The 19,420-nt window shown below is 51.9% G+C and overlaps 1 protein-coding gene across 1 annotated transcript; it reads left to right on the top strand.

Annotated features, from left to right (window-relative positions):
* Nucleotides 1-1,910: 1,910 nt before the first annotated feature.
* On the top strand, nucleotides 1,911-19,194 carry LOC149332959 (endothelin-converting enzyme 1-like). The gene is made up of 4 exons (XM_089555937.1): nucleotides 1,911-2,270; nucleotides 4,001-5,317; nucleotides 9,142-9,249; nucleotides 17,122-19,194. The coding sequence occupies exons 1-4, from the start codon at nucleotides 1,911-1,913 to the stop codon at nucleotides 19,192-19,194; spliced, it is 3,858 nt and encodes a 1,285-aa protein (XP_089412063.1).
* Nucleotides 19,195-19,420: the final 226 nt, after the last annotated feature.

Here is a 19,420-nt window from a genome sequence, read left to right as displayed (position 1 = left end):
GGAACCGAATTAAAATATTTTTTAAACGTTTGTTGCGTCCAACACCTGGCTGTGAGTGTCCTTGCATACATAGGAATCCCATAGCAGGCTTTTTATAGCTTCAAAATTTGGTGTCTCCACCCCTTTAAAAGCACTTCCTGCTCACGCAGTTCATCACCTCAGACTATCTGAGTCTTAATTTTTTTCCCTCTTTCATTAATTCTGCATTCCTCCTTCTCACACATCCGCAGCCTACTATTTTTATCTAGGACATTTCTTGTGTCCACCCGTTGTAAAGAGGCTGCCAGCGCTACATAACCTGCATGATCATCTGTGGGATTGTATACAGTTGAGAGAAAGGAATCGTATGCCACCAACACACCTATCTCTGTGCCCCTGTATGCTTCGCTAAAAGGTTGAAATAGCGACGACATATTCAAGGAACCTTGCTTTGCTTCTCAAGTAACCGTAAAAGAAGTATTAGCGAACGATATTCTTCTGGCGGCAGCAGTATAGCTGCGAAGACACTCGAGGCAGCCAAAACAAAGAGGTCGGAGATGAGCCGCGGCAGGTTTGTGGCTTGAGCGCCGCAACCTTGCAGGAGAAGCAAGCGACAGTCTGCATTTTTGTTTGTTTATTTTCCTCGTTCTTCAAAACTGTTTTACCTTTATTCTCGTCAATTATCTTCTAGTTTTCGTTCATTTCATTATCTTACATTTCCACTGATATATGCCTCTCTTTTCCTCGCAATCCCCCGTATGAGTTTCCTTGGCATTAACCATCAAACCCTGGCGAATCGCCCGGTGCGAGTATGTGCCATGTCTACAATGGTCAAGAAGAAGAATAAGAAGAAGCGACCGTCGAGGATCCCCCACCGTGGTCGTGCCATTCCTTCAGAGGCAAGGAACAACGTCTGCCCACCCCTTCTGCAGCGCAACCATCCCTTCACGCGAGGTACGAGCACCGGCACCTTTCTCGCTTTATTCGCAGCCATTTATATTCGTCGGCAATTTAGGGCCCCCCGTCCTGTTCTTGTTTCCCGGAAGGTTACCCTAATCCAGGCAGTACGTTGGTAACTTGCCACGCCTCCGACCACATATTGTGCGCTGCGCACAGCATTGCCGCGAATGATTAATCTCAGATGTGCGGCGTGGCTCGTCGCAGGTGAAGCATAAGACGACGGCGCGCGGAAGGTCGCGCGGCAACTTGTTGTGAAGTTCGGGCGTTCGCGTTCCTCCCACGTTCCTTGGCAGATCCTGAACGCAAAGCGCAGATTAGAGAACGGCGCTCCAGTTTCCGACAAGCCACTGCAGGCTCATTCCTTGATCCATGATTTTCGTCGCTCTTTTACGCCATAGTGATGGTATCTCCTGTGCTATAACATTTCGAACGAGATCAGCGTAATGATTTGGGGCAGCAATTTTCCTCGCATGATTTCTTCAACTTGTCTTGCAATTTTTCTCTTGCAGCACATAACGCGACTGCAGAACCGCACGCAAAGAGAGTTTTTTCTTAACGTTGCGGCGCTGCCTTCTTGTTTTAGAGCTAAAATGAATGACGTGTTTGTTAGAAAAAGCTTTTGACCAATTTAGTACAAAGTTAACCAGCGTTCCATATTTCTTCATGCAGTGCAATTGAAATGCTCTCCTTTCTAACACCAATTCTACACCAATTTCTATACCTTCTTTCTACACCTCCTTTCTACACCTTCTTTCTAGCCTAGCTGTTTACTCCTAACAGAGAATACAATCCAAATAACGTAGTGTTGTTCATTCAGACAACTCTGCCCAAGTTTCATATAGTGAATTGTCCTCAAGCTTTCCCTCAGTTGGACTTGACGGATCGTAACTTTTTTTACTTGGCCCCACCTTTACGCGTACGTCTAAACAGCTATACTGCCGCCATCTATAAACTTTCGCGCCCAGGTCACCATGCCCAAACCGAGCACAAGCCTCGGCCACAGCGGGAAGCAACGGCAGTCCAGTGGGACAGAGGACGCCACCGCCAAGTCCCCCGTGCCGGGCCGCACGCCTTCGCGGATCGCCACGACCTCCAAGGCGGCGGACGTGAAGCCTACGGTTGCCGACAAAGCCCGCAAGAAGACAGGCCCGGAAGAGGCCGTTGGCCAGCACCCGGGCGAATCCGCTGCATCACCGGCAACGAGGACCCCAGCGAGAGGACACGAACGGCGGAGGGGTCCGGTCCAGTCAGTCCCGCGGGACGTGGCGCGACCAGCAGCGGCAGATCATCCGGCTTCACCGTCAGGCGCAACTGCGGGTTCACAGCCCAAGGTGGGAATTTCTTCATTTTGATTTGATATAGGATTAGAGGTCGCGTTCGAGGGAATAGCCGGCGTCCGTCCATCCACGTCACAAAAAAGAAATTGGTCCACCTATCCACCAGGTTGTTGGCACCTGAACACCAATGCATGTGGAAGCGAAATTGATTCAAATTAATTCAGTGCAGGTGCCACCTTTCCACCGTGGCGCTGCGTATCAGCTTATTGGTCGAGAGAGAGATAGCCTCCGGAAAAACCATTTGTGCAGAGATCAGTCTCACGCGAGCTCATGGTTCTCGTAAGCTCCACCGGCGGCCGAGTTTCCAACAGCCACCTGTCGAGGCAGTGGCACATCCCTTAACCTCTGCTCCAGTGCGCTAGTACTGGCATGAGAACTCCCTGTGATCCGTGAATCCATAAAAGAGGAGGACTATACTTGCGCAGGAAGGATGTGTATAATGTTATCACATTGTACCCTTATGGTTTAAGCGCCGACCAAATTTTTTCCTTTATAAGCTGCCGCTAGATGTGCCATATGTTTAAATATTAACCGCCCACAGCCTGATTTCATTGTCGGTTTACTTTCACCCAAGTGAAAAAGAAGCACCAAAGCAGGTTGAGCTGTGTACTTGTTCTAACTCCTAACTATAATGGGTCAGAGCAAAATTATTTCTTACGTTGTATGCGATTGTGGGTGAATTCGCTCACGGCGACAGAAAGATGCGTGGCGCAAATGGAACGTTCACAAGAGAGGACAAGACGGGACAGGCGTCTTATGCGTACAATTTGCCCCAAGGATGGAGCGAAGGTGTGGGTAACTGGTTTGTCGCATCCTCTCTCTCATTTGTAGTGAACCTTGTTATGCGATAGCATAGAACGCTAACCGCAATAAAAACCCGGCGTCGTCCATAAAAATAGGATTGGCTTGCCGGCAATGGCGTCAACAGAGATCAGAAATCCCATTGGCTGGAGGACCGTGACGTCATCAGGCCGGCAGTGAATTACCGGAAATGAACGGAAGTGACGTCAATAGACCAGGAATGCCCATTTGGTTCGAGGGAAGGGAGGTCACCAGACCGGCATTGACATCTTCAGACCAGGTTCGTCTGCGTGAAACTTCCCCTGCCAACCGGGGCAGGTTTTGTAAGGGAATAGGATATACCTGCTTCTTGAAAGCCCCGCCAATCACTTGCGGCAAAATCATCCACAGCCTTGAGTGTTATCGTATTGCCACACATTATGGGATTAGGCGTCCCTATGTATCCTTTTATAAGCCGTTTGCACATATAAGCCTTTCCCTATGGTCCTCATTTCCGACCAACAGCAAGCTCCGGACTGGTGCGCAATGGCGTTATGGGTTCTCTTCAGCGGAGGACCCAGTGTCGGGTTCAGTGGAGAACCCGGTTTTGTTGCCGGATTTTTTATGTTTTCTCGCATCCTTTCTTGCTTTATATTTGCTGTTTTCGCTACAAAAAAACAATAATATCAGTGAGGCAGAGTCGCGTGTGTGCATTTCATTCTTTCTGCCGTGTCTGTTTGCGGTGATTTCTTACTATGAAGCCAAACCATCTATCCCCGTTAAACATCCTCAAGTTCGATGCTGTTGCCTTTTAGAGCCAAGCTTAGTGGTCCGCGCACGAGAGATTATAAATCTACCACTCATATCAAGCGATGCCTTCAACCGTATTTTCAGTTTATAAGCAAATACCGAAAGCTCTTACATCTTAACGCACATTTTTCCAGGTGACAAGTCCGAAAACCAGCGGAAAGCACGGGCATGGAGAAAAGCGCCACCAGCAGTACCGACACTCGACCAAGCCAGAGCCCACCCCAAAGTCTGCGCTTAGTTCTCCAAAGCCCACGACTGGCACCCGCAAGGACCTTTCACCCGCAGATGCCACCGCAAAGTCCCATCCGATCGAAACCTCGCTAACGCCCACGGCAGGTGTCGAAGCCCCCGAATGTCTCTCGATCCCTAGATCTGAAGCAATATCCTCGTCCGGTGGCGCATCTACCATCCCCAACATACGTTCCGCAGCCTCTGGAGGCCTTTCGACCTTCAACGGCGCTGGAAGGTTCTCTCCAGAGAGCAAGGCAGTCAAGCCCATCGCAGGCAATGAAACGCTCGATGGCATTTCGCCCATTACCTCGGCAGCGGTGTCCCCGGAGGGATCTCCAGTTCCCACTGCAGCCTGTGAGGGCCGATCGGCACCAAGTGCTCCCGAGAGTTTCCCAGCAGATATCATGGATATAACGCATACGACAGGCACTGAAGCGCCAGACACCCATTTACCCATTATATCGGTCGTGGTGTCCCCAGCTGGTGTCTCGTCTCCAGTCCCCACCGTAATCCCTAAGGGTGCCGCTGTGTCCCGTACAGGTGGAAGGTCCCTGATGGCCAAGGCAGACCCTGAAGCACCGGATGACCTTTCACCCATTACCTCGGCCGCGGTGTCCCCGCTCGCGTCTCCAATGTCCACCGCGGCAAGGGAGGTCCTTGCTGACCCCAATACTTCCGCTAATGTCCCTCCCGGTGACAAGCCTTCGACGCTTTCTACATTCACTGAGCCACACGAAGACCTTCCTCCTATTTCCTCCGGAGCAGTATCTCCACTTCGTGGCGCGCCTTCGGTCCTCACTGTAGCCGACAAGAGCATTTCGGGCAGTAACGCTGCAGCAGAGTTCGCTGCCGGTGGCGAATCTGTGATGACCGCGGCAGGATTGGATGCACGTGATGGTTTTCCTCCAGTTACCTCGGCCGCGGTATCCCCGCTCGGTAGCGTATCTCCAATCCCTGCCGTTGCCTGCGAGGTCCTTTCGGCTACCGATGCTGTCGCTGGCGTTCAGCAGCAAACAAGTGCAGTGGATGCCACTGGCCAACACGAGTACGATGAATCGCTGGGTGCAGCAGCGCCCTCTACACGGGCCTCAGCTGGACAACAGAAGCACAAGCAGCTTGCATCCAGCGCAGCCTCTCCACAGCGAGCGACGGCCATAAACAGCGCAAGGGTGAGTGTAGATTCGCCGCCGAGCGTCGTGCCTGCTGTCGGGCCAGATAAGGTAACCCATTTCGCTTGATAGGACACGGTTAGGGTTCTTTCGGCTGAAGTAATTGTCTGGCAAGCACAGGTGGAAGGTTAGCTGAATGAACGACAAAATTATTTTGAGAACATGGCATCCGGTGCCAAATCTACGCTTAAGTATCTACGAACGAAGTGTAGAAATTGTACTCCACAATGCGGATCAGGTGCTTATAGATGTGGGCATGTAGCTTTGATCGCCGTAATAAAGCACTACTCACTCAAGGATTTCTTCAGTTTCCAGTTGCGGAAAAACCATTAAATTCCTGTTATAGTGTGCGGACACAGTATTTTCGGTTGCGTGTTTTTTTTTTATTGCAGGAACGCATGAGGCATTAGTATGCATAGATCGGCACGTGCTATTCGCCTAGAATAATGTACAGTATTGTGCGTTTTTATCGTGAATGTTTAAAAAAAAATTTCTTCCTCGACCGCTAGCTCGTTTGCAGTGAAACTGCACACAGAGCTTGCGTATTAAAGTAACTTTTGTATCGTAGGAAGTTTTAGAACGGTACTTACTTAGTTCAGCCGTGCATGATGCGAAAACGTAATCGTCTGCGTTGAGATCGGTGAGCCAAAACCCGCAAACGCAGTTTTTTCTCTGAAGGGCGTTAGTGGCGCCTTCTCTTTTCTGCAGTGGAAAGCGTCACTAGAAGGCGCCGAGGTGAGCGTTTCTAACAATATCCTTTGAATGGTAAAGAGTCGTTAAATCAGCTGTTATGATATTTTTTTTTGCTCAGTTAGCCGAAAATTTTGGAAGCGTTACAGTTGAAACGGACGCCAATGCCGGAACGGCATATTGAAAGGGACCGCGCATCTTGGAACGCTCGCCTCGGAGCCTTGTCGTGAGGCTTTCCACTGCCGGAAACAGATGGCGCCACCATCGCCCACCAGAGAAAAAACTGTTTTCGGGTTTTGGTTCACCCATCTCCACTCAGACGATTACGTTTTCGCATCTAGTACGGCTGAACCGAGTAAGTACCACTTTCAAACTTGCTACGAAACAAAAGTTACCATAATACGCAAGCTCTGTGTACAGTTTCACCGCAAACGAGGGAGCGGTTGAGGCGGGAAATTTTTTGAAAATATTCACAATAAAAACGCACAATACTGTATAAATTCTATAATGTATAATTATAGTAATGTACAATTTTTGTGACGAAAAAGTTTAGGATAGGTTATGTGATGCATGAAAAAAAGTCGTATAAACGCTGCATCGTTGCTTTATTTCACTCCTCTGCCCGTCCTCTGCGTAGTCTCTTCTGTCTCCAACGCGTCTCTCTGAGGACTCTCTTTCTTTCCTTCGGTGTCCTCCTCGCCCAACGGTTTTTCGCCGTCGCTGCTCATGCAGCCGACCACGGGCGCTCGCCGATTTTTCCACGAAGCCGCGGCCGAGCCGGTCGCGAAGGCCGAGGGCCCCGTTGGGGATGGGTCGAAGGGGATCAGGTGTCCCTCGGAGGGCAGCGGTTCCCCTAAACCCGCGCCTCGCCTGCTCTGCTGGGAGCCCTCCTGGTGCTAACTTGCCGGCCTCCCTCGCCACCTCGAGCCATTAGTAAGGCCGTTGCGTTGCAAGACACTGCAGGCCTGTGGGCCCGCGAACTCCGGGAAACTGTTTGCGCCGCGAGCGTTTCGGCCTACCCTCGGCGCCGCAGGGTGCCGGCCTCTTCGCGAACGCGGGGCTCATGTTCAGTCGAAGACGCACTCCTCTCGAAATTGACATGTTTATGAGGGTCACGGCTGTCCTCTCTCTTCTCGCATCGGAACTCGGGGTGGTCTCTTCCAAGAACCGCGGCTTGGACACGCGACCACGGCATTCGAAAACTTGGCCGTCAACGGAAAAAGGGAGTCTTCCTTTAGCAGCGGAAGAGAGCAGCTGCCCGGGGAGACAGTCTGTACCTTCCAAGGGCCTGGGGCCCTCTTTTCTTTTTGGTTAACTTCCCTTAATAAAGACCCAACTCCTAGCCTTCTCCGAGTCCACAGCCCGTACCTCGCAACAAGGCCGTCTGCAGGCGGGCATGCGCGCACACACAAACGCACAAACATGCCTGTCTCTGCGCCAAAGGGGGGGAAGTTGGCGACGCGCTGCAAAACGGGCCGCAGGGATGCGTGTGGTCGCGTTGGGCGCCCCGCGCGGCCTCTCCTCTTTTGCCCTCTGGCTACTTCGCACGTCTTTCTGCTGCGCCCGCCGCATTCCACACAACCGCCTTCGCTGACGGTACAGGGCGATAATTTTAAAGGCAGACATAGTGTCTCTGGTGCTAGTCGATGGAGAGAGTTCTTTTGGGCCATGCCTAGGCCTCCCGTACACAGACCTTCACAATGGCACGCAACCAAAATTTTGTGGTTTGGTTTGGTTTATGGGGTTTAACGTCCCAAAGCGACTAAGGCTATGAGAGACGCCGTAGTGGAGGGCTCCGGAAATTTCGACCACCTGGGGTTCTTTAACGTGCACTGACATCGCACAGTACACGGGCCTCTAGAATTTCTCCTCCAAAGAAATTCCAGCCGCCGCGGCCGGGATCGAACCCACGTCTTTCGGGTCAGTAGCCGAGCACCATAGCCACTGAGCCACCGCGGCGGCCCAAAATTTTGTGTCTACACTCCATTTTATTCAAGGCAAAAAATAGTTGAATAAACTGCAGTGTATTAACAAACCACATAAGCGTATCTTCGTGTAGAACTGCAAGGTGACCCGATAACGACATAAAAACCACCATGTGAATAAAGACTAACGCGCCGGAATAGGCATAATCGGCGTTAAGCGAAGCAACGGTTTCACTCTGCTTTGTCATCCTTATGATTCGCCCCTTAGTGATTTCGCCCATCATAAATATTTTGTTTTGCTTGCGTCGCTTATTTTAGCAGGCCTGCTTAAATTTCCGTCATCACCGCAGGGTCACTCCACTCGAAAGGAGCCCGACAGGCACTAGACCGGATGTCAACGCTATGGCGTTAAATGCCCCGTTACGCAGAATATCCGGCGTTGGCTTTGCCGCCGTTGTGACCGAAAAATCACGATCATAACGCTGGCAGGTGGTGCCCAGAAAGCAACCTAGGAGGCAGGTGGGCCGCCCAGGTCACGTGACCTTGCGACGTCATCACAACCTGCCCACCGGATAGTGAGCGAACTGCCTACCGTGGCATGCGGCAGTTAGGTTAATGATTGGTCTCTCGGGAAGAGCAGCCTGGGCCGCACAAGGTCCACCACCGGGAGCACCTGCCATCGCAGAGCAGAGGCGCATTAATCCCTGCGCCACTGTGACAGGAGCGATATGAGGACTACCAGGGACATATGAATGTAAAGATTGACCAGTTGCGCATATATTCGAATTAAACCATTACGCTATTGCGTCATCCCCTTAAGGCGGAGCTTAAGTGATTGGTCGCTCGGGAAGGGCCACTTGGGCTACGCAAGGCCCACCTCTGGGAGCACCTGCCATCGAAGGGAGAGGTGCATTACTAAACCCCTGCGCCACTCCAAGGGTTCTATGAATGTAAAGTAGAAAATGACATTATGCATATATCGAAATTAACCCATTGTGCTATCGCCTCACAGCCTCAAGGCGGAGCTTAAGTGCGCCCTACAAATTTTTTTAGTTGTTTGTTCGGGTTTCCGTGACTGCCTGGAGCTGTCTGTAGTTTTTGGTTGTCGTTCTCTCATTGGAGGTTGCCTCTGTACCATGCTGCTCGTTATTTCTTTGCCAGAAAGTGTAAAGGTTGGATTTCAAACCCTCAACATGTCGTTGCGAGCAAAACGCATTCTGCACGGGCGCAGAACTGACGTCGTTGAATTCCCGTTCCCAGGACGAAAACCGTTCCCCCGACAGCGGTGGCCAGGATATAGCCTCACCGGTCTCCGGGAAACAGAAGACTGCGGACGTGATCGACTCATTCTCCGGTCTCGAGAAAATTGTGAGTAGGGTGGGCTACTCACTATTCCCAAAAGGCTACTCAGGCTACTCACTAGTCGAAGAACTCACATTTGATCCCGCGATAACTTGCTGTCAGCAACGAATGAAAGGCGAACAAGAAAACTGAGGAAGCAACACAAATACTCCAACATATTAGCTCCTAGAGAGCCAATACAAGCGAGGTTGTGGCCGCCGCGGTGGCTCAGTGGTTATGGTGCTTGGCGTCTGACCCGAAAGTCACGGATTCGATCCCGGCCGCTGTGGTCGTATTCCTATGGAAGCGAAATTCTAAAGGCCCGTGTACTGTGCGATGTCAGTGCGCATTACAGAACCCCAGGTGGTCGAAATGTCCGGAACCCTTCACTACGGCGTCCCTCATAGCCCGAGTCGCTTTGGGTCGTTAAAATCCCCATAAACCATGCGAGGTTGATAGAGTCTTCGCGCTTTCGAAATGACATTGCTCTCCGCTAGTACAGAGCTGCCCCTGCCTAAGAATTTGTTATTTTTCTGTTCATGTCTCAGTTGTTTTGTGTGCGTTTCATTTCTTGCTGATATACGCATGAAACACTGACGCGTGTTTGAATGTCGCTCGTGAACAACAGCGAGCGAGAGCGAGAAAAGTGACGTCATAGCCGGGGAGCCATATAGCTCACGGCATTGGAGCTACTGCCAGCCTGTGTGAAAGGTCTAGGCTAGCATTAAGAATGACTAAATCACGCAGGGTGACGTCATATAGCTCTTGGTAGTGCAACCGCTGCCTGCCTAGTGTAGCATTAAAAATAACTAGAGCGCACAGGATGACGCCATCGTGGACGGGATATAAAGCTTGCAGCTTACCAGGCTTCAACACGGTCAACGAAAATATCTGGGGTTGGCGGAGAAGTGCCGACCTTTCAACGTACAGACAGTGGCGAGAGGAGAGGGCAAGGCGCGAAGACGCTGAAATTCAAAATTCGACTACAGATAACTCAGTTTCTACAAACCGCATCAAAAAACAAAAATCTTGCTGGAGGAAATTTGTGATGCGGCGTCCTTCAACATTACAGGTGAAAATAGACGCAGGTATTTTTTCAGCGTTAATGTGTACAGCAACGAGAACAGAATCTCCACTGCCCCAACCAGATATACCCTTTCTTGTACTCTGAGCGCAGGACACCAGCGAACATGCTAAAGTATCATGCAATAAGTGAAAGCACTTTTTTGTGGACAAGGTGCCTAGTCGACGCGCCTTATCGTTTGCTGTATTGCATGAAGGGTTGTAATACAACTCTTTATGCAGCTTGCGCTATGTAGAAAGCCGTATATTCGGCCCTATCAACTGACTAAGTGCAGATATGTAATGGCTGTTCGTGGGATGTGTACGGTTGTGATAGGGGATAGGCCATTTCAGTGCTAAGACTGCTATGTTTTACAAGCTGCACCGCGATTTACTAAATATTACGTAGCCGTTGGGGCTTGTAACCGAAACGCTTTTTTCATATGCTTTAGATGATTTCTTCATGACACGCAGATACCGAATCAAAAAGAATTACTGGAATCGGTGCACTAGAACGGGAGTTATTAAGGAATGAATTTTCAAAATACAAGCAAACAAAAATTTCCCTCGACTCAAATTTGCCCGGTCTTCTCTTTGCCGTGTCGCTCACCCAATGACGACACGCGGCGAGACCAATCGAAACAGCGTGCACGAGGACGTCACCACAACGTCCCGGAAGATAGCTTCTCATGGTTTCCTGGTCGCTGTAACACGTTTCCGCTGACGGCGTCGTTTCCATGGTTACAAGCACGTGGGCGCTAGACTGAGACGGAGCGAAGGAGACGAAAGCTCCACTCTAGTACAGGCATGCTGTCGTTGCTCGAATCTAGAAAGCATCCTTTCAGGTAGCATGGCTGTTTTTGTATTTTCTTGTGCGAACGTGAAGTAAGCCGAGCCTGCCGGCCGGCCAGCCTGGACGCCGGCAGACGGGATCCCGCCTGCCGGCGTCATAAAAACGAGCTAAAGAGTGTTCTTGACGTAAATAATAAAGCCTGGGATAGGAAAATGTGAAATATATCATTTTTCTGGGTCACTGACCAATACCGAGTTGCTGGTAAAAGGGACAACTGTGGCACGAGCGAATTTGTTGCGAGAACCGCCTCGCAGCTGCCTCTGACCCGACGGGGTCCGGCTCGACTGGCGCCCGCTAGCTCCGCTGCTGAGGGCGTAGCGGAAATTGACCACGCTATTATTTTATTGCGAGATAATGCTGTTGACAGAAAAGCGGTGCGAAGAGTAGGCCTTTTGTTATAGCGCAGGCGCCTTCCGAAGCGCCGGCCGCTGCGGCTTCGACGCGAAACGAGCTATAGGCCTAGCGACGACCACGGCAGCCAGGCAGCAGCAGAGCTCGTCGCCCGGAGCGCCCGCGAGCGGTGCCGTTACCGTAAGCTCGCAACATAAGCAGGCATGCATTGTCGCTGCTCGAGTATAGCTGGCAGTCTTTCTGATAACAAGACGATCTTGTCTTTCCTTGCGATATTTGTATACCAAGCCAAGCAGCGCTCAGGCACTGATGCACGGCGGCGAAGTGCGACACCGGTTGTGGGCGGAGCTTGGGCAGAGCGGTGCAGCAGGAGGCCACGAAGTTCTTTGATGCAAAGTAATAGCCAGCGCCTCTGCTGGGGCTTTTTTTTTTCTAACAAGCTTTGAAATGCTTTTGCGTAAGAAAAGATGCTAGTTTTTTTCAATTTAATATTGCCGCAACGCATTACTGGAGCCGCCTAGTAGTCACGCTCAGGAGGCTGGCGCGCGCTCTTCGCCCGAGAGCTCGCTCGCTAGTCGGTCAGCCGGCCGGGCCGTTTCCGCTGGCGCTTGGACGTTGTGGCAAATATAAACTTGCCTACCTGCTTCTGTGACATTTTGGTGGAGGTGCGCAGTTTCCGACGACTACACAACAGACAGGCCAGTTTTCCGGGTATGCGATGATCATGTCACACTACCTCCACGCACCAGCAAGTTTGTTACAGTGCACTGCGACAACCCTCCCGCCCTTCAAGGCCTCGCGGAAATGAATGTGAATTTATTGTTGAGCCTACAAGTCTGTGTCGCTCGTGGGGTCATTTCCTTGAGTCATAAGCGAACTGAACTGCTTTTAACGAACTTTAGCGCCGAATACCGCCATTTACCGCAAGGGGCAGCTATCGCCTACTTTGATGAAGTCGGCGAGCCCTCAGCCCACTGCGCCCTATCGTTGCTCAACAAGAACCCTCCCGAGAGCACTGGCCATACAGTTCGAACTGACGTGAATCCTGCTGTGCCTTTTGACCGGAAACGCCGCCTTCAAGCAATTCTTGACTCTTACCATGACTGCTTTGCCGTCAAGTCCAAGGTGTGACAGACGTCAGTAGCAAAGCATCGCATTATAGTTGACCCCACCGAACGCCCTATCCGCCAACACCCCTACCAAGTGTCGACTAAGGAACGCGAGGCTATTCGGGCGCAAGTTGATGAAATGCTTCGCGATGAAGTGATCCAACCGTCCACAAGCCCATGGGCCTCGCCTGTTGTGCTGGTCGCTAAAAAGGATGGAACACTCAGACTCTGCGTCGACTACACGAGGCTCAACAAAATTACAAAAAAAGACGTCTACCCACTGCCTCGAATCGACGACTCGTTCGACCGACTCCGCCATGCCCGATACTTTTCATCGCTCGATCTACGCAGTGGCTATTGGCAGATCGAAGTCGATGAACGTGATCGTGAAAAGACGGCGTTCATTACTCCTGACGGCCTCTACGAATTTCAGGTGCTTCCCTTTGGTTTGTGCTCCGCGCCCGCGACCTTCCAAAGAATGATGGACACTGTCCTAGCCGGCCTCAAATGGCAGACGTGCCTCGTCTACCTTGACGACGTCGTAATTTTCTCTGCGACTTACGACGAGCATCTGAAGCGCTTGACGGCCGTCCTAAATGCCATCCGCGCGGCCGGCCTCTCACTAAAACCGCAAAAATGACACTTTGCATTCCAACAGCTGAAGTTTCTGGGCCATGTCGTCAGCGCTGAGGGTATTAGCCCTGATCCAGAGAAGACGGCTGCCGTAGCTGCTTTCCCGACTCCTACTGATAAAAGTTCTGTTCGACGGTTTTTGGGCCTCTGTGCATATTACAGACGCTTTGTCCATGACTTCTCCCGGATAGCCGAACCACTGACTCGTCTAACAAAGGACGACCAACCTTTCATCTGGGCCGACGAGCAGCAAAGGGCTTTCAAGGAGCTTCGCACACGCCTTCAAACAACGCCCATACTTGGCCACTTCGACGAGGAGGCGGATACAGCATTGCATACCGACGCCAGTAACGTTGGCCTCGGAGCAGTTCTCGTTCAGTGGCAAGATGGTGCTGAGCGGGTCATTGCTTACGCCAGTCACACCCTCTCTCGTGCCGAAGCGAATTATTCTACTACCGAAAAGGAGTGCCTTGCAATTGTGTGGGCGGTGACAAATTTTCGGCCGTATTTGTATGGTCGGCCGTTTAGAGTGGTCAGTGATCACCACTCTCTCTGCTGGCTAGCAAACCTTAAAGATCCTTCTGGCCGCTTAGCCCGCTGGAGTCTCCGCTTGCAGGAGTTCGACGTCACTATTCTGTACAAGTCCGGCAAGAAACACAGTGACGCTGACTGTCTATCCCGAGCGCCTATCCCGTGTTCTTCACTTGCAACAGATGACTCCGTTTTTCTCGGCGCTCTCACGACGCCTGATCTCGCTCAACAACAGCGAGATGACACCGAACTGCGGCCCCTCATCGATTACTTCGAGGGAACCGCCTCATCGCCACCTCGCCTTTTTACGCGTGGCCTGTCGTCGTTCTGCTTGCGGGACGGCGTCCTTTACAAGAAAAACTACGCTTCCACAGGCATTCAGTACCTGCTGGTGGTCCGAACGCCGCTCCGTCCCGACGTTTTGCAGGCATGCCACGACGAGCTTTCTGCCGGCCATCTCGGTTTCTCACGGACCTTGGCTCGCGTACGACAAAAGTACTACTGGCCCAAGCTTGCTGCTATTGTCCAGCGCTATGTTAAGACGTGCCGTGATTGCCAACGTCGGAAGACGCCGCCTGTCTAGCCGGCCGGTCTGCTGCAGCCTATTGGTCCTCCTCGAGTACCCTTTCACCAAGTCGGTATGGACTTGCTTGGGCCGTTTCCTACGTCATCATTGGGCAACCGCTACATTTTAGTCGCCACTGATTACCTCACCCGCTATTGTGAAACCAAAGCTCTTCCCAGCAGCACTTCTACTGATATTGCGAACTTTTTCATCTTTAACCTAGTCCTTCGTCATGGTGCCCCTGCGGTCGTTTTAACTGACAGAGGCACTGCATTTACTTCAGCTCTAACCCAGGAAGTTATGCGGCTCAGTGGCACTTGTCATTGCAGAACAACAGCTTACCATCCTCAGACGAATGGCCTTACTGAGCGACTCAATAAGACCATCGCCGATATGCTTTCAGTGTACGTCGACGAAGACCATAAGAACTGGGACCAGGTACTACCGTATGCAACATTTTCGTATAATACCGCAGTCCAGGAAACGACCCGCTCCACCCCGTTTCGTTTGGTGTACGGTCGCGAAGCCGTTACCATGCTGGATGCAATGTTACTGCCCGATGTCGCCCTCCCATCAGTTGCCGGCGCTGACCAATCCGTCCAGCACGCTGAGGCCGCCCGTCAGCTAGCTCGAATGAGACTCCGGACGCAGCAGCTTAAAGACGCTCAAAGCTATAACCTTCGTCACAGGGAGGTCATTTACAACCCTGGCGATCAAGTCTGGGTGTGGGTTCCTGTTCGCAAGCGGGGTCGCTCCGAGAAGCTTCTGCGCCGCTACTTCGGCCCGTACGAAGTGCTGCGCAAACTCAGCGACGTCACCTACGAAGTGATTCCGCAAGGAACTGTTCGTACGTCCCGACGGCAAACACAGTCGGAAGTCGTACACGTTGCCAGGATGAAGCCCTTCCACGCCCGCTAGGTCAAGCCTACGCTTCTGCTTGACCTCGCGTCGTAGCATCGGGACGATGTTTTTTCCACCGGGAGGGGCAATGCCGCAACGCATTACTGGCGCCGCCCAGTAGTCGCGCTCAGGAGGCTGGCGCGCGCTCTTCGCCCGAGAGCTCGCTCGCTAGTCGGTCAGCCGGCCGGGCCGTTTCCGCTGGCGCTTGGACGTTGTGGCAAATATAAACCTGCCTACCTGCTTCTGTGACAATATAAAAGGACACAACAAAACATAACATATTTTTGCTCACGAACACAATTAGCTTATTAGTTGTTCATCCAATCATAATCGCGCGCCAGCTGAAGTCATATCCGCTGCAAAAATGCAAAAGACCACCGCTGTGTGCCGACGCCGTCAGTGCCATGATTTTGATTCTCGAGCAACTTAAAATATTAAATACAGAAATATGCGTGTTATGACCGGTGGCAATAGCGTCGCCATAACTCAACAATTACAACAAGCAAGTAAAACAATGCACTCAGATTATGGTGCAGGGCCCCTTTAGTGGGGGTTGACCTGGACGGCACCGGAGAGCAAGCCAAGAGCACAGCACCCAGAGAAAGCCGACACCGAGCTCCTTCCTCTTTCACTCGCCGGTGCACGAGACTTGCGAAGAGCAGGCGCCCAGCGGCTGCTGGTGGAAACGCGGCAATATAATGGCTACCAATAGATCTCAAGGTTTCGTTAAAATCTTATTTTACTGCCCACCACTTCGCATGAAAGTAGACATGAGTCGCAGTGCTTTTCTGAAATAATCTTTTTCTTCACGATTATTTATCACGGATTACTCGCTCTTTGGGTAGTTTTGCTGTGGACGATTGTACTTGGAATTTTTTCGCTTTTTTTTTTGCTGGTACAACTTGTCCAATATGGGTGAAATATTTTCCAACCTTTGCCCACTTAATACATGGAAACAGCTTTTACTCGTCATAGTTGCAAAAGACATCTGTGCGGATGTTTATTTCGTGAGCGCAGTAGTTTCTTGGAACTAAAGATACGATAGGATAGGATGTAATTTATTTGCTCTATTGTACAAGTTATTACGGTCGACAGAGGTCGGCGCCCGTATTCCTGGGCACCGCTGAGCTTGGTTGCTCGCTGGGCATGGATGACCAGTTCTCTCTGGAGAACCGGGTTGCCGCTGGAGAGCAAACTCTCCCACTGTTCCGCATTCGGATTTTGTATTCTATGGAAAGCCTCGTTTCTTTGCATTCCCATGTGATACGATATAGGGTGGGTTTGGCCCCAAACCATGGGCATATGTCCCTGCATTGACCCGGGTACATTTTGCTTAGTATATGTAAGATCACAAAGGTTTCCGTTTGCAGTTGCCGCCAGTATACTCCTCCTTGTTGATTTAAGAGGTTTTTTTGGGGGAGGATACTTTGCCCTCATTCCTCTGTAATAATTAAAGATCTCCGAATACTCCGGGACTACCCGCGAAGAACTCCTCGGGGGCCGCGTGTTGAAGCGCTCGGTTCGTGTGCTCAAGAGCTACTTCGTCGGCCCTCTGGTTGGCCTCTATAGAATAAGCTGATGATGATGATTGTTTTTATTGCGCAAAGGGCGTCTGCTGCCAAAGAGGGCCATGGCGCAGGGTGTCTTCGTTCACTCAAGGTGCGGTCAAAGACCAATGTACCAAGCATTTCACCCTGAAAAATCGAGCACCAGGCCAGGGGGAGATTCCATTGTGTCACCGGTGGTTAACCGGCCGCATTGGGGATCGAACCCTGCACCTCCCGAATGCGCTGCCGATGCTCAAACCGCTAAGCCACCGCTGCGGCATACATAGAAAAAACCGTTTCCAGCGTTCCTACTCTGCCCCTTCAACTGAAGTTTTTTTCTCTTCTCAGGCGAGAACTCCGAGCCCGGTCCGCGAGTCCTTTACGGTAAAGAAAAAGTTCACCCTGACCAAAGTTGAAATCGGCGTCGCGTGGCTCGGAGTCTGCGCCATCCTCTCCTTCGCATACTTCCTTGTACTCGTCTCAAGACAGCATCGGAGCGAATACAGACTGTGCAACACTGAAGACTGCCGCCGCCATGCGGCGCTTCTTACCGCACGCATCAACTGGACTCTGGATCCCTGCGAAGACTTCGAGGCGTTTGTTTGTTCCGCGTGGGAGCCCTCCAAGAATCACCGCGACCTCGCTTCTTCCGTCTTGGACGAACTCCGGTTCACATGGTTTGACCGCTTCCCGGACACTCTGGCCACGGGTTCGCTCAAGTTTTCCGCCGGACGCAAGCCTCTGGCCATGTACAAGATGTGCCAGGACAGCTACCCTTACGACCAGTCGCAGGTGGCGTTGGTCCACACCATGCTGCACCAGAATGGGTTAAGCTGGCCCGAACTACCCGAGGACCTGCAACCGCCGCTTGGCCTGCTCGTCGGCCTGAGTTATCAATGGCAGTGGCCATTCTGGATCACCGTAAACAAGCTGCAGCCAACTCCCTCCGGAAGACGGCACATATTGATCAGGCAAAGCCAGATCCTGCCAATTATGTTGAATCACCACAGGTTAGTCTCCCAACACTACATCGATTACTGGAAGCAGTTCCTTGTCCTACTCTATCCAGACAGCGCCAGTCGACCATCGGTAGACGAAAGCGTCGTCAACGAGATCCGCGCCATGGAATCAGAGGTGATAACAACGCTGATTGCCGCGGCCAAGTCTTCGGCACCACGGCCTGCGGCATTCTCCTTCGGCGAGATCGGTGCGCACGTAATCAATGCTTCTGCCACCGAATGGGCCGATGATTTCCAGTATGGTATGCTGCTCCACCCGAAACTCACCACGGAGGACAAGATTCTTAGTGCCGACGTCTCCTACCTAGAGACAGTCGCCACGCTGATGGCGAAGTACGGAAAGCAGAAGCTGAACAGACATGTATCCTGGCTCGTTGTGCAATACTTTGGTATTTGCACTGACTACTCCCTCCTCGTGAGCTACACTGGCAGCAAGGAGAGAGCCGCGCTGTTTCTTCCGACCTACTGCGCTTCCAATGTGGAAAGCTCCTTCAAGGTCCTCATTTCCACACTAGCTTATTTTGCCCGCTTCTCGGCGCGAGACCGAGAGACCATCGACAGCGGCTTCGAGAGCCTTGTCCTGGCGGCCGTTGAGCGGGTCAACACCTCGAGTTGGATGGACGACGAGAGCAAGTCGCATGCGAGTCGGAAACTCTCATCCGTGAAGAAGGCTCTTTGGCCGGCGGAGTCCCTTCTCAGTGGCGACGAGCTGAAAAGGCTTTTCGCAGACTTTCCGCAGGAGGAGCCGTCGTACACTCAATACTGGATCAAGACGCGCGTGGCCGCGGCCCGGGTTAACAGGACTCCAGAATACGACGAGGCTTTGATGCTGCCGGGCAACAACTCTCCGTACTACGCAAGCTACGAGGACTTCACCAACTCTGTGGAGCTTGCGCTCGGCGCTGCCGCAGCACCGGCATTCTACAGCAACGGTACCAGGGCCATGCTGTACGGCGGTATCTTCTTCCTGATGGCCATGCAAATGGTCAAGGCCATAGACGCCACAGGCATCAGGTTTTCATACAACGGTACCGCGATCGAGGATACCATCATTTCCGCGGATGTGATGGGAGAGTTTAAGGCCAGGGCCCAGTGCCACCACGGCGCGAACAACGAGAGCGTCTTCCCCGAGGTACCAGCCGTGGAGGTAGCCTACGCTGCGCTCAAGAAGTCGCACCTCGGGGGTGAGGACGGGCCCCTGGGGCTTGGTGAACAGCTGCCGGAGGACAGAGTCTTCTTCATGACGCTCTGCTACCTGACATGCGGCCGTCCTGGTTACGAGAGCCTCATCGCGGCGGACTGCAACAAGATCGTTCGGAATTCTGCAACGTTCGCCCGTGTGTACAGCTGTCCGAAAGGATCCAAGATGAACCCCGAACAGAAATATTCGTTTTTTCCTTGATTTAACCTGCTATGATTTTTGCCGTGGGCCATTTCACTTGACGGAACACGACACGGTGTGTACGCTATATTTTTTGTTACTCAAGCGGAATTAGAGCTGAACCTGCCCGATAATGACTCACTATACTACGTCTTATTTGCACTGGGAATGTAGAAATTGCTGGCGCTACATGTAATCGTGCTCTACAGCACTCTTTTTTTCCAGGCAGCCATTTGCATGGAACTTT

The sequence above is a fragment of the Amblyomma mixtum genome, chromosome 8 (assembly GCF_055824585.1).
Source record: "Amblyomma mixtum isolate Tamu chromosome 8, ASM5582458v1, whole genome shotgun sequence".
In the NCBI taxonomy this organism is placed as follows: Eukaryota; Metazoa; Arthropoda; class Arachnida; order Ixodida; family Ixodidae; genus Amblyomma; species Amblyomma mixtum.
This window is presented reverse-complemented; position numbering and strand designations above follow the sequence as displayed.

Coding starts and splice junctions, on each gene's coding strand:
- LOC149332959 (XM_089555937.1), top strand. CDS start 1,911: ATGCCCAAACCGAGCACAAGCCTCGGCCACAGCGGGAAGCAACGGCAG. Junction 2,271..4,000: donor CTGCGGGTTCACAGCCCAAG/GTGGGAATTTCT, acceptor ACATTTTTCCAG/GTGACAAGTCCGAAAACCAG. Junction 9,250..17,121: donor TCTCCGGTCTCGAGAAAATT/GTGAGTAGGGTG, acceptor TTCTCTTCTCAG/GCGAGAACTCCGAGCCCGGT.